General features: G+C 41.8%; 1 protein-coding gene across 1 annotated transcript in view; it reads right to left on the reverse strand.

The window, feature by feature from the left end:
* Positions 1-14,727, reverse strand: part of LOC111669100 (FYVE, RhoGEF and PH domain-containing protein 6) — a 22,597-nt gene extending 7,870 nt beyond the window's left edge. Inside the window, exons 1-6 of the mRNA XM_023425325.2 lie at positions 14,492-14,727; positions 10,726-12,751; positions 6,458-6,569; positions 4,007-4,074; positions 3,850-3,880; positions 538-689 (exon numbers count right to left, since the gene is read on the reverse strand). Coding sequence (XP_023281093.1) covers positions 538-689; positions 3,850-3,880; positions 4,007-4,074; positions 6,458-6,569; positions 10,726-12,751; positions 14,492-14,501 — 2,399 coding nt within the window. The 5' untranslated portion in view covers positions 14,502-14,727. The remainder of the gene's footprint in view (positions 1-537; positions 690-3,849; positions 3,881-4,006; positions 4,075-6,457; positions 6,570-10,725; positions 12,752-14,491) is intronic.
* Positions 14,728-15,554: the final 827 nt, after the last annotated feature.

Genomic DNA, 15,554 nt, shown 5'->3' on the forward strand with positions numbered 1-15,554 from the left:
TTTTTTTTTATCCGTCCTCAAACGCTATGTAAGTGCAATAGTGAAAAGGTGGGATACTCCTTTCACTAAGAGAGGGAAGAAATCCATCATCTCATAAGCTAACAACTTTAGTTAGGTAGTAAACAAATCCCCATTGAAAATATAATTTCATTAAACACTGATATGGAAGAGAAAGTAGAAGCACTGTTTTCTCTGCGTGGTAAAACTGTTCATATATAAAAACAGTATTCACTGCAGAATCTAACATCTGACCTACACAACAGACAGTTAGGACCTTTATTTTTTATTGCCTTACAAGGAGTTTAGATCATATGATAAAGCTGTGAATTTGTTTACAGCATGAAAACTGGTCATGTGACCGTGTACTGCTTTACCTCATGACCTCATTCTCAACTTTGTCCCAGATTTCAGTAATAAAGTTGTTAAAGCCAAAACTACAGAGTAAGATCCTCTTTGTAATAAATAAATGTTAAATACATCAACTAAAGAAGTGTTATGGTTATGTGTGTGTGTGTGTGTGTGTGTGTGTGTGTGTACCAGTGTGCCACTCTCTCCTCCAGCTCTCTCTGCAGGTCTCTGTTGAGCTGGTACAGTTGTGGAAGGTAATACAGGATCTGATTGAGGATCCGCTCATCCACCACCGGCTTCCCATTCTGACGGGTTGCCTTGGCAACAGCATCCCGAAAGTCCTAAAGAGACGCACAAGATTAGTCCTGCGATTAAATTATATACACACATATACACATACACATACACACAGGGTGGGGTGATGACATACTGTATTGCAGCTGAACAGGAACACCTGGTTATCACCTCATAAACTGCCTCCCCCACTCCTCTGCACGTATTTCATGACACACTCACTCACACACACACACACACACACACACACACACACACACACACACACACACACACACACACACACACTCAAACACTCACACATTTACACTCATACTGGTCAAATGTGCTGGAACTTTAACTCTTAGGTGACGAGGCAGAGTTCGTTTAGCCTGATGACAGACGACAGTCACACTTTAGCTTTTTTTATATAGATTCTTCTACACAGCCTTTTACACATAATTGTTCATCTTGCACCTTATTGTGCTTTATGAATAAATAAATAAAATAATAATATGATATTTAGTTTATCGGTTATTTTAAATTGAGCTTTGTAAATAACATCAACAGTGTATATTAATGTATTTCTTAAAATACAGTGTGATGCACCAATAGCTGACTGTTAATGCAACCATTACGAGCATGAACATTTTTTTGATGTAATCATCAACCAATGAAGTGTCCAAGCCCTTACATGTGTGTAGAGTGTCCTTATGTCAACAACATTCCCTGGAAACATTGGGACAGTTTAGAAATATTCTTTGAAATCTGAATGTTTCTGAATGTAATTGTTTTTTATTAGGAACTGACGATCTAATGAACAATCCTCTGGTTCCTGCCATTCGAGATTTTAGTTTAGCGACATAAAATAAAACATGAAGATACATTATCGTGCACTTATGAAACTAGCTTTTGTGGACTTTTATGGGCCGCAGTTTAGCTCCTGACTCAAAGATCAAACAGGGAGAAAAGAAAACATGTCCCCTTCAGTCCAGGTAAACTGACAAACCACCATCTTAATATTCACAACACACACAAACACACACACACACACACACACACACAAACACACAAACACACACAAGAATAAACTTCAAACGAGACAAAAAAATGTAAACACATCAAGTGGATGACTCGCAGCAACCCACGCACCCACCTGCACACATATAATACATACTGTGCACACATGCGCACACACACACACTCACACTCAGAGAGGATTATCTAAGGCATGTGTGTGTGTCTGGAGGTCATCTCTGTGGCCTGAGGAAGCAGCTGCTGCTCGGCCGGGCCGTCCGCGGACACACAAGAATGCGATCTGACCTCTTTTCTTGGACAGAGCTGCGCGCCTCGCCCTCCCCCCCCCCGTCAACCGCAGGACGACGTTTTCTACTAATCCTGTGGTTGGTTTCACTAAAGCCACGTCTGAGGCGCCCAGACAGGTGGACCCTTGACCTTCGACCTCTCAGTGTGGGTTGTCTGAACCCTCTGAGCTGGGATTCGCCTGTACATAAACACACATACAGCTTTCCAGCCAATGTTACACCTAACAGAGATAAACAAGAGGTCCAACATTCAGCTGAATCAGCTCAATAATCAATAATCATTCTCAAGTTCCAGCTTCTAAAATGTGAGGATTTTTCTTTGGTCTCTGGGCATTTTTCACTAATTGCTGACATTTTAAAGACAAAACAATTAATATATGAATAAAAATAAATAAATGTCAGACTGATCAATAATGAAAATAATCATTTGTTGCAGCACTACTCTGGTATATTGATGATACTGCGAGAAAAAGCTCATGAGTCAATTTCTTAAATGGAAAAGTTCACGTTCCTGTGTAAATGTAAAAGTCAGTTTTATGAACCTCCAGTGCATTTTCAGGAATAGTAAATGTACACGGAGCCTAAAATCTACCGCTGACATGAGGAATCACAGAACTGACCTGATTTTGTTCATTTTACTATGAAGGTTTAATTGAGTTTAATATTTTTCCATGTGCTTCCCCTAAAAAGACTTACAACACCCAGTCATCATGCAGTCACATGGTTCTGGTTTGTCTCTCCGTCATTCAAAACAAAGGAGCAACATTATGAACATTATGAGCGTTTCAGCATATTTCTTTAGCACAGAATCTCTCAGTTGTCAGGGAAATATTTAAAGATAAAGGTATGAAATGATTGGGATTAGGATTCTTGTCGACATCACCCTTCTCAGTGCAGTTAAAGTCGCTTTTTAAACATTTCTCGACGATGACTGACCATTTTTATAGTTTATGGGCTTTTACTGAGGCAATCTGGGGTTTGCTGCTTTTCTTGGTCGTCCATTAAAAGTAAATTTAATATTTTGGATGTTGAGTTGGACCAAACAAGACATTTGATGATGCCAATAGACTCCAGGACATTGTGATGGAGGTTTTTACTGTTTCTTGATGCTTCACAGACCACATTATTACTATATTAATGGATTGAATAATCTCTAAATAAGCCCTCATCTCTTTTTTAATACTTTTGGATACCATCCAGGCAGTGTAGTATTAAGTTAATTACTTTGTTTTTAGTAATAAACTAGATGTAGAAATTGACTTTTGTCTTATAACTATGATATAAATAATATGTAAAATACTGGAAAGAGCTGCCTGTATGTGTGAATATAAGGTATGACCCAGTACATATGTTGCTGAAAGAACCTGTTCCTCGCTAGTCTGCTGAAAAGTTTTCTACAAAAACAAACTTTTTGGAATCTAAACTCACCAGGAAAAGTACACAGCTCATCTCAACAGAACTCAACACTCAACTTCTCAATTACTCATCTGCCCTTTTCCCTTGCATATAAAAAAAAAAAAACCCACACACTTGTCTGACAGTGTTCCTTGTAATGCGACTGATCAAAGTGGCGTCTCCCTGGTTGCAGCAATGCGTTTACCTGCCCACGCTGCCACCCACCCGGGGAAACCAGAAACCCTCCAACACAGCAGCTTTAAAAGCCTCAGCTGTGGAATAACTGCATTATTCAGTTGTTGCACGGGCACTTGAGTCAGCCAAGAGCTCATTAATTCATGTCCATCCTCGGGAAGAAAAGCTTTGATCACCATTCAAAACACTCTCAGTGTTAGTGTTTGTGAGGGTCACGAAACTTTATGTTAGGCTCTGTTTTTCCACAGTTGCTGAATCAGCACTTTATGAAAATGTTTCTTAAATAAAAGTCTGGAGTAAATGAGGCACTTACTATGTGAAGAAGCTTCAGGACGTCCACAAACCTGATGAAAGAGCAGAAAATACATCAGTTAGACAACCACACCTTACATCACATATGGGCTTTTTCAGCACAGATGCTACTTAAAGAGCGCCACAATGTGTCGCCGGTTCATTGTTAAAACACTCACACTTTCTCCGAGCTCATAATCTCCTGGGCGATGTGCACCACCTTCTTCCTCTTCATCTCGTCCTCTTGCTTGAAAGAGCAGAAACACAAACAGTCAGACGACGCCACAGAGATACAAACACCTAGCTAACCTTACCAAAACACGTCGCAGTTCACTCACAGGCTCACTGCAAATCACCATGATCACTGGATCCTGCGTCGGTGTTTAAAACCATCAGGGCTGAGTTTACAGCCTCCACAACAACAGCTCGTTCGGGCCTGAAAGTAGAGCAGCAACCTTTCTCTGTCCCCTCCCTGTGTCCCTCTGATGGAGTGTGTTGGTGAATGGTAATGGGGCGGTCGCTCAATGACTTAATTTGGACGGCGGCCTTGGCCCCCACTTGACTGAAATGTCCCACTGGTCCTATCGGAGCCTGTATTTGTGATACCCTGGAGATTCGAGGGGCATCAGACACAGGTGCTGACAGTATCATGGAGAGGGTCACACAGGACGAAGGGAAGAAAAAGAAATGAGTGCTATTCCTGAACCTGTAACCCTTCTGTGTTTGCTCACCATCCCCCCCACCTCCTTTCAACACACACACACACTTCTGGAAAGCTGTGACAGGCAACGAACACACTTGGCAGCATGTTTGCACACAATCTCCTGCGGCTGCAGTGGCAGTTTAGTCAGCGGCAGAGATACGAGTTGTCCATTGCGATCGCTCGGCCACTTATATGCTGACGTCAAGTTTGAAAAGGAGCTCAGAGTCATTTTTCCGTAGAAAGTTTCTCTGGCAATCTGCGCACTGAGGACCTTGTAATAATTCTGCAGTATTTTCCACAAGTCTCCAGTGTGAATGAAAGCAGTCACATTAAAGCAGTGGTACTTAATCTGGGGGGTTGGGAATGATGCATGCAAGTGTTGCAAGATGGTTAACAAGAAAAAAACATTTCTGTTGCACGCCATTGTTAATTTTTTCAAATCATTGCATGTTTCTTGTGTAATACAAGACGTTTTTGCCTCTGTAGGACGACCAATCACAGGAGGGAACATCACTCTTTGGTTGCATACAGCTCATATACGTGCGCACATTGGTATTGTTTGGCTATAAAAGGTCTCAAGCTGCGACAGCTGGAACCATGTGCATTAAATAAGTTTACAACACAGTGGAGGAGGAAGTATTCAAGAGCCTCTACTTAAGCAAACGTCACATTAACAGTGTAAAAATGCTCCATAAAAAACCTTCAGAGAAAATGTTACTCAATGATACTCGACTGCTCTTGTGGTTGGAGCCACTTTCTAATTACCTTATATAATGTTATATTATACTGGTAATTTAATCCATAACAATGCGTCATGTTTATAAATCAATCATAGGTTTGTTGTGTAAATTCTTAATGTATGAAGTAATTAGTAACTCCAGCTGTCAAACAATGGAGTGGAGTTAAAGTGTATTAATCCCCTCTGAAGTGCGGTGGAGTAGAAGTATAGAGTGCAGTACTTGAATCAATATTATATTATATGTATAAATGTTTTGAATAATGTATTCCTATCAAACACTAGAGATTAGAAAGAGACACTTTTCTGCAAACAAGTGGAGATCTTGCATTGACTTCTGCTAGCATAACAGGCTACGCTGCTACTACACTTACACTATAAAAAGTCTGACACTGAAATCAGAAAACGTGTCAGACCAGAAATCAATCTCTCCTTTTACAGAACTCTCAGTGTTCCCAAGACTCATGTGACAGACGCCAGATTTCATGCAAAAATTGTTTCTGTTTGTGAACAGGCTCGAAAAAACTGTTTTTCTATGATGCTTGATAATTTCATTATTTAAAAACTGATTTCAAAATTAAAGCTGATATGATTTTGAATAGAAATGAAGAGTCAGTTAGTTGATCAACTATTTTTGCAGCCTCTTAGATGTAATAATTTTCTGCCTTCATCTGTTTTGTGTATTTGTAAACGTAACTGTTGATCAGACAAAGCAATCAAGATGTCGCCTCGGGATCTGGAATTTTACTGGTCGTTCAAGCTTAATCAATAACCGTACAATCCGGAAATGTCCAGAAAAATAATAATTAGTAGCAGGTGTGATATGATTCATTTGTTAACTAACAGTTAAATATAAGTAGTTTCTGTTTCAGTGTTTTTAAGTTACTGTCCAGTTACTGAAAGTAGCTGATATTTAATTTTCTGTTCATTTCTTCAAGGACGCAGCTGCTGCACAAAAAGTAAGAACACAGATGTTTGACCAGATGTTGTTAAACTCCACTAGTGGAAACTAGAAGCATGGTGATACAGAAATGTAATAAATCTTTATTGGTTTTGGTCCCGGCTTAAACATCAGCTACTGGAAAAGGCTTCAGTTTCAATGTTACACATCTCTAATCACTTTATGACTTTATAGTCAGACAGTCCACTGCTGTGTATTCCCCCGTACATTACACAGCAGGAAGTGATTACCTGTCTGTCCGCCTCGTCCAGGTGCTCCTTGCTGGAGGTTGAGCTGTTGTCCTCTTCATCTGAACTGTGGATCTCCTCCTCCTCAGAGTGGACGTCCTGCCTCAGCCAGCCGCTGCTCACCGAAACACAGAGACCACACATTCAGCACAACAAACAGAGACAGCGTGACAGAGACAACGAGGCAGAGTTCAGCTTTTCTCGAGGAGGAATGTTTCAGTGTGTGAACGAGACACATGAACATTAGTGTGTGCTCAGGAAAACCCTCCCTGGATAAACAGAGATTAAAGAATGTGTCATGTAAAGGTTTGTGCAACACGGGGGATTAATTGAACACACATTAGCCTTCACTCATGAGTCGGTACGAAACCAAAACTCATTCGGAGATCTTTTACAATGGAAAATACTGATTACACTGTAACAACAGGAGTAAATTCAACATTCACTGAAGACGACTGACTTTTAAAATCCCATTTCTGAGATTAAAGATCGTCAAGACTGCTGACGCAAACCACTGTAACCAAAGAATATAAAACCAACACTGTGATTAAAACAAGACACAAAAGAAAAAGTCAACAGTGGAGGCGGGACAGATGCAGCGGTTAGGGGCAGAGTTTACTAGAGGAGCAGCCACCAGCAAAGAACAATGGAAACAAAGATAAAACAAATCTTTGTCCCACAAAAATGAAATTGCTCTTGAAAAAAAAAAAAAAATCTGGATCACAGGGTTCAAACACCCCCCCCCCAAAAAAATAATATTTCTTGTTTATGAGCAATTATTTTGACAACTAATCAATCATTTCAGTCATTTTTTAACTCATTTCCAATGAGAAACTTCACTGATGTCTTATGTATTATTTCTATTTGTGTATAATTTGTTGTATGTATTTTTATTATTACTATTAGTATTATTCAGTTAGACAAAACAAGACATTTGGAAACTTCACCTTTAATCATTTAATTAATCATGAAAATAATTGTTACTTACAGCCCTGATTACTATTAATATTGCTGTATTATTAACTCTGCATCTTTGGTATTGAGGTTGAAATGATGATTTCACATTCATATTTTTACGAATGAAGGTTTTCTTTGTCTTCTATAGTAATAAATGGATTTCTGGACTGAAGATCATAAACACAGACACAGACATTTTAAGACGTCACCTTGGACTTTTTTTTTTTTTTTTTTACAATTTGCTGACCAAGCGAGTCATTGATTGATTGAGAAAATAATCAGTCAATATATCAGGGATGAAAATAATGATTAGTCACACATCTAATGAAATGATTAATGGTAGAAAACTGCAAGGAACATCAATTTTCCAAATGTACAGTGTGTTATTTCAGGGATATTTGTCATGATGTGATATCACCATATCAATATCAGAAAAGAACAGCAACATTGTGATATTGATTTCAGCCTTATCAACCAGTCCTAATTGTTTTTATGCCGTATCCACTATTAAAACCTGTATTTCCATGTGCTGCGTCTTTATAAATGCCGCTGCTGGCAGCACGGCGGCACGCTGGCTCGCCTCTACCCACAAACAGTGTTGTTTGCCAGGTTAGTACAAGCAGCAACATGAGTTTGTGTGTCACTAATGTTTTGATCTCGCTCATAGTCTTTGCTGTAGAATTAAGCTGTCTGATTTTGAAGACTGATTAACTGAGAGAACTGGGACTTAATGCATCTTTTGATTTTGCCTGCTCCTCCTTGTTTCTGTCCTTTCCTGCACGAATCTGTGTACAGAGGTTTGTAGATGCTCTACCTTGGCAAAGAGGCTGATGGCTCAGACTAAATATTAGACGGGAAAGACGACAGAACTCGAAAAATTCTCCCATTTCCTCTCACTCTCATCAGCAGTTGCCCACTCTCTCCACTTCCATGTTTTTCTCACGAGCCTCTTGACAGTTTCTTTTGCCTAAAATCTAAAATTCACGCTTGCTCTTCCTCCCTTTTCCTGAACTTCTTCCTCCCTTACGCTTTTCTCTATAGTCGAGCATTCCAGCACACTGGGTCCGGCACAGAGCGCCACTTGTTTACAGCCTGAGGATACTTACATAAACTTAACAGGCTCAGATGCCTGGGAAACACTACAGATTCACTCGCTCCCTCTTTCTGACACACAAACACCCTCCTAACCACTCCACATACCAGACAGAATTAGGAAGCAGAGCGCATTTTAATAGTTTTAACGGTTGATTTCACACTGGTGTATCAGCGTCACCTCGCGTGGCCTTGACCTCACAATTTGTAGTGCCACAGTTTGAGCAAAGAAGACAGGAGCCGTGTCATTAATCATGGGAACAGCTCCTCATCACAACAGTCTGGGCCTAATATCAAGAACTGAGTGACTCAATAAGATCTTAATGGCACGAATGCGACCAGGTGGTTGAGTCATTGGGCCGGTAGTGGCCCCTTGACTGTTTCATTAACACTAATTATTGAGAACCAGTGTTGAAACAGTCAGTTAACCGTTCGTTGTCATTTTCCCAAACAAGATACCAAAGACTCTCCGGTTCTAGCTACTTAAAGGTACAATAATCAATATATCTATGTTACCAATGGATCAAATCGTTGCATGTAATGTGAATCGGGGTAAGCTGTAGCGATAACCCCACCGAGAATTATCACTCGACTTTTAGCCTTTGCTAGCTCATTATTTTGGTTTAATGTTTTGGTTCACCCTCACCGCTCTCGTAGTGACATTTCCAAAGCAGACATGGTGTGGGTTCCAGCTTGTCATCAAGTGCCCAAAATAATGTTTTCTATTGTGTTGAATGAACAAAACAAGCTATTTGAAGATGTTAACATTTTATGACCTTGATGATTAATCAATTCATTGAAAAGAAATGCATGAAAAATGAATTAATCATAACCACCTGTACAGTTTTACCTTCAGTAAAGGGCTGACTTTACAATATTTGGCAGAATATTGAAAACATTTTAATAGACTTCCATGAAAGTGGGTGAACAGTAAGTGTCTGATATGAGCCAAGATCAACTGAACAGATTTTGGTTGTAATCCAGATCTACAATGTCATAAAACCTGTTCAACACTGGGGGAGATTTTGTCTCTAGTTGTTCCTCTTGAAATAAATCATGTCCTGTCTCTTTCACGTTACTGTAATTTATGTTATTTATTCCTGTTTTATTCACTGTCCTACAATGTGTCTCGTGACTTCATCTCTTCGGTTCCTTCTTTGTTCATTCATTCAATATGAAAACAGAACTCACTTCACATTTTCTCACAAACACACAGGAGAACACTGGAGCGATGAGGTTAGGAAGAGGCTAAACACAGTGCGAGGGCGGGCGGGCTGAGGAGGAGAAGGAGAAGGAGGAGGAGGCTGGTGGTTGCTGGAGGTTTATTTTCCCTGTTCTAGAGAGCTGTGTGGCGTTTCTGCGATTCTCAGACATTTCCTGTCCTGGCCACTGAAAATAACCCACAGGAAAACAGGCCGACCTGCTGCACATCAATGCTCTATTCAAATTCAATGCCACTGGCCTAACTGCTGACTTTTACACTCTTGTAAATACAAAAGCCGCTCGTGTCACCTGCGCAACCTGTCGCGCTCTCTACGGTTCCCACACTGGAGCTACGGGTCACCTGTAATAACGGGCTGACAGCAGGGGTTAAGTGTTGTGGACCTCGGCCCGCATCAACCTTCAGGCTGTTTTTCTCACATGCACAAACACAAGCAGCCATTGTACTTGGTATAAAAACATCTTTTCTTTCTTAACTGGGACATTTCATTGATAAAGGCTGTGAATCAGATGTGTTTGCAGTTTTTTTTTCGATTTACACTGAGGGGCTTTTCTGACTCAGATGATGAATCACCTTTAGATACGACACCTGTTGCTTAGAAAGGCGATTCAAGGAAATGCTGAAACGTTTAATTGGTTCGTTTAATGGTTGATCGATTTAAAAAAAGAAATCTGCAGTTTCCGCCTTCATAAATATGACACTTTACTGCTTTTCTGTGTTTCATGTCACTATGAATTTTGACTGACAACAACAACCTATTTTCTGACATTTCATTACACTTATTAACTAACTAATAACCCATAAAAACAAATGAGAGATGGGATAGAGGTTAAGGCAATGTTCCAGGTTTGAATCCAGCTTGTGTTGTCTCCACTTTAATCCCTCTAATAGATGCATAAAATGCAACAAACACTCATTAAAAAATAGAAATATTAATAATATGAATCGAATATTAATCAGTAAAAATAATTATTAGTTGCTTCAAGCTTCAATACCTTACCTCTCGTATTCATGGTCTTGGCATCTGTGATAAGGATCCTGCACTTCATAGATGTCTGAATCTGCTGCATCCGGATCATTTGGCCACCCCAGCCTCGCACTGTGAAACGGCAGGTTCATATACTCGGGGATTTCCTCATACAGAGGAACGTTCTCATACTCCACTGATCCCTCTCCACCGTCTCCACAAAAATCAGCCTCCCCTATGCAGCTATTGGGCCGCTCCAGGCTTCTCTCCCCCCGGTTTGACTCCACACTGGTACAGTCCAGGGACTGCCCTCCCTTGGCCAGCAGCTTTGGCAGCATCTTGACAGACAGCCTGAGCTCCAGGAGCTTCCGGAAAGAGAGGCCCCTCTTTTGAGAGTTGGCCCGCATTGCAAGGTCGGCTGCAGAGAAGGACTGCGCCCTCTGCTTGCCCCCCAGCGCCGGAGCTCGGCCTTTTGGCGGCACGCTGCTCCTGGTGGGGATCTGCCGGCTGAAGAAGGTCACGCAGGGTCGGGTGAAGCGCCAGGGTGTTTTCTCCTGAGGAGGCGCGGGCAGTTCCCTCATGGGGGTGTTAGCATGTGGCGGTGCAGGAGGGCAGATGGAGGGTGGAGGGGGTGCTGGCAGGCTGTGTCTTTGAGGTTTTCTAGGTGGCGCCCTCGGCGACGGCTGATCCTCGGCGGAGAAGGCTTTCCTGGAGTTAGCCAGGGGAGGGTGGCAGCCCAGTTTGATCTGCTTGGGGAGGCTGTGAGTGATCGGGTACCGCTCAAAGTCACCGTACCCGTCCTCCTCATCCTCGTCCACCCGGTGCTCCTCGCCCTCTTTCTTCATTGATTCGGGTTGTGAGAGCACGACTAAGGAGTGTGAGGTGTTTTTGTTAAGCGAGTGGGGTGTGTAGACTGTTCTGTGGAGGCGAGGCGACAGCGAGGTCTGTCGTGGAGGGGGGACGGGCGCGTCTGGCTCATCGTCTCCCACACCTGAGTCTTTTTGGGGTAAAGGGTCGTCACTTATGTCCTGTTTGAGCTCCTCGCCCTCTGAGCTGAGAGCAGCCAGACTCAGTCTCGCCTCAGCCTCTCGCATCTGGTCCTGGGCACCGGCTTCCACGCCGTCCTGCCGCACCAGGGCCGGCTTTTTAAGTTTTCGCGGGTGAGGGACTGGGAGAGGTTTACTGGGGGCAGCAGGAACCTGCATATCAGGGTGTAACCTGGTAGGAGAGGCTTTGCTGCATTCTACCTGAAAGGATTCTGCAAGAAACTCCTGAGGAGTGATACTTGAGAAGACGATGATGCTGCCTGCAACATCACAGGCTGGCTTAGAGTCTGTTAAACGTGTGTTTTGGTCGTCAGTGTGTACATCCGCTTTGGACACATAAGGCTCTGCACTTTCCTGATGTTTTACAGCCTCTGCAGCTTTCCCCCTCTGCTCCTCAGTCCTCTCTGCCTCTTTGTTTACCGACCCCCTGTCCAGGTGTCTCTGTCTTTGAGGTTTATCCCTGGGCTTTTTGCTAAACCCTCCGCCTTCACCCTTCTCCACAGTGACTCCCTCCTCCCGGTTTTCTGCTTTCTCTCGTGGCCTCGTCCCGGTGAACCCCTCTGTAGAAATCCCATTCTGCAGCAGATCTTCGTGCAAATCGCTCCCAAGCTCAGTTACACCTCCATTTTCAAGGCGCTGGCATTGGGAACAGTCCTGGAGCTCACAGGAGCAGGTGGGAATTATGTAGTCCGATTCACGCTTGCTAGACTCTGATAAAATCCCATTTTTGGAGTTGAGAAGTGAGAGGCTGTCGTCTAAAGCTTCCTGAGAGAGGATAAGGGTTTCATTGGGTTTAGGTGGTGGGGGTGAAACAGGCGGAGAAGAAGCTGCAGATTTGGGGATGCATGGTTTAGGGGCAACAGCCGGTTTTGTCCTCTTGAGAGTGGCGGGGGAAGGTTGGGTGACAACTGAAGACTGGGTGAGGAGTCCCGGTTTGGGGGCGATGGGAGGGGGAGAGGGTTTGGTGGTACCAGGGAGTTTAGGTTTGGGAGCTAATGGAGGCTTCTTCACACCTGCACGTAGAGAAGAGGGAGGAGAATTACAGAAACATTATTCACTCAAACTTCCTTTAAAATGAATCATCCAGCGCATACAGGACGCTTCAACCACACCTCTTCTAATAGACGCACAGACAGCTGCAAACTGTGGGTAAGACCAGGGTCAGAAGGTCACTTCCAGGGTCAAAGGGGAAGAAGCTAGGGTGGGACTAATGTATGAATTAAAGCCAAGGATCAGAATCAGCCTGTTGGTCTCAAACATCCTGTTTCGTTAGTCTTGTCACTCACATCTTCTCTTCTGAATTGTTTGTATTTATTAAAGAGTAACTAACTAATTACTGAATAATCTGTATTTTACATCTCTCACAGCAAAGTTTAACTGGATTATTCAATTCTGATTCACAATTAAATTGGTGCCCTCCTTCCTGTTCTTGGAACTGAGTTACACTAAACTCTATTGTACTGAATGTATTCTCCTCTTAACCACTAAATATTTACTATAAAAAAAAAAAATAAAAAAAAAGAGGGAATATTTGAAGTTGATGAGACAATCATGTCTCACTGGGATCAACCTGTTTAAATAAAGTTGAAATGAAAAAAAAAACTGAGTCTCTACACTAATAAAAAGCTGTGAACTGACATCGCAGGCCATATTTTCCGCTGAAACTCTTGGCTGGCCGACACCACGAGAAGTGGAGTCATCGAGCGGATGTTTCCGAAAAGGCCAACAACCAAAAAAAAACCGCTGTGCCCCCGATACACGCTGCTGTGCCCGTGCAGACAGAACCTCGCTCCGAACTCCGTTTAAAAAATCTATAAATATAACGTCATTCTGCTTATAAAAGCCATTATCCAGAAGTGGTGGGACAGTCATTAACTTTATTTCTATTCAGTGAGAGCCACTTTTCAATTCGGGATACATATTCTATTAGAAATGTTCAGCTTTAAGAAGTGGTACACCCCTCACTCACCCAAAACCTACAGCAAAATTCACCGAGGATGGCGGTGGTGAGCAGGGGGGAATGGATCTACAACTTTACCCTGCTCTTACTTGGTGTTTATTAATAAGCCGAATTTGCCAATACATGCTAAAGACACAATCAAAGTTATTAAACTATGTCTTCTGATATTTATAAGCCTACCAGTAACAGAGGAAACATTAAACAGCCAGATTTCTAAGCGGAATTTGGCCTTATGTTTTCGCCGTAAAAGACGCTAACTAACAGAAACCGCTCATGTCGTGAAAAAAAAAACAATCATAAAACTCTATGGCACATATCCAGTTTGGTAAAATGAACTCACTGAGGGCATTCCTCCTCATCCACACAAATGTTAACCGTTTTAAATGAGATGTTAATTTTGCAGCTTATTATCGAGTCCGAGTTGCTGCATCAACAGCAGGACAGATGTTTTAAGACAAAGGATTTAACCCCCTCCAGCTGCAACTGTGGCTGTAATAACAAACGGAAAAAGGAAAATTTTGATTGTGAGTTATAATGGCGTTTTTTTAGAAAGCACTGAAACTGAGGCTGAGTCCTCTTTTATATCTTTTTGAAAGCTGTTATTAAGAAAAACTGTAATTAACTGCGGCTGCGTAAAAATAGAGTGGATGCTATCGACCGTTACAACACTCAAAGTGGAGAGTTTCGAGTTTTTCGCGATTAAACTTTAAAATATAAAAAAGTGTTTGTATTTAGTTTTAGCTAACCTCAGCAGGATTTTGCTCAGTTAACTTAGCTCCCCCACGAAACAAACCTGTGCTCATGACTCCCGACTTGCTCCTTTCTCCATGAGTAAATTTACTTTCAATGGAATTGCGAGAAAATCTGCGTTTTTTCCTCCTTCGACACCATTGTCAGTTTGAAACCAGCTCCACGGAGAAAACATGCAGATCCATCGCTGTTGTTCCTTATCTCTCCAGCGGATGCACGGATAAAGTCCTTACGCCTGTTACTTTTTTCATTTTTCCCGAAGTTTTCGGCCACGGTGCTTTTCCCAATAGTGTCAAGTACGATAGAACAAAACAACACGTTTCCGGTTACACTTTTCAAAATAAATCAATTGCTGAAGCTGATGTATTTCAGGTGTTGGAATATGACATTTTTGACTCAATGTGAAGTTTCTGATTTACAATGAAAAATTCTGTACATTTACAACATTAAGCCATTTTTCAAATGTCACCATATTTCTCATGCACACTCAGTCTATGCTGTGGACTCAACAGGTCAAATAGTGCCACTTTTTTTCAAAATAAAGAAATATGTTTGGTTTTCAAATATTACAGAAGTTGCTTCAAATGACCCAAAATTATGTTTATATAGGATATATTAAAGTACACTGTCACATCAATTTTATCAGTCAATGAACTAATCAACTATTTGTTTCAGCTCTAAAATCTACTGTTGAAGAAGTTTTGCTTCAGTTGTTGGAATATGGAGTAAGGCACAAAAGTGAACATAAAATTGTATTCAGCCGTATATTTTTGGCAAATGAAAATGCAATTGCTGCATTTCCTATTTACAGCATTATCGTTAAAAAGTGTGTGGATTTTATTTTGAAGGTACTTCACCTGCTCTTTTCCACTAACTTCACACTGGCTTTCCCAACGGTTGCCTCTCGCGACCACTTGGGGCGGTCTAACTGGCTCGAGCGATTGATCGTTGCACGCGAGGAAGCGGCGGTTGAAGGCGAGCATCAAGGGAATTGTAGTTTTACGCGAAGTTTAGCCACCGGCTAACTATCAACTTCTCAACGGCTGTTGCAGACTACTGTCGCCTACAACTTCATAATGCTGAACGGGCTGCGTATAGATGGCGGA

This window comes from Seriola lalandi, unplaced genomic scaffold, assembly GCF_002814215.2.
Source record: "Seriola lalandi dorsalis isolate HSWRI2012SDOR001 ecotype SW California unplaced genomic scaffold, Sedor1 jcf7180002054770, whole genome shotgun sequence".
NCBI lineage: Eukaryota > Metazoa > Chordata > Actinopteri > Carangiformes > Carangidae > Seriola > Seriola lalandi.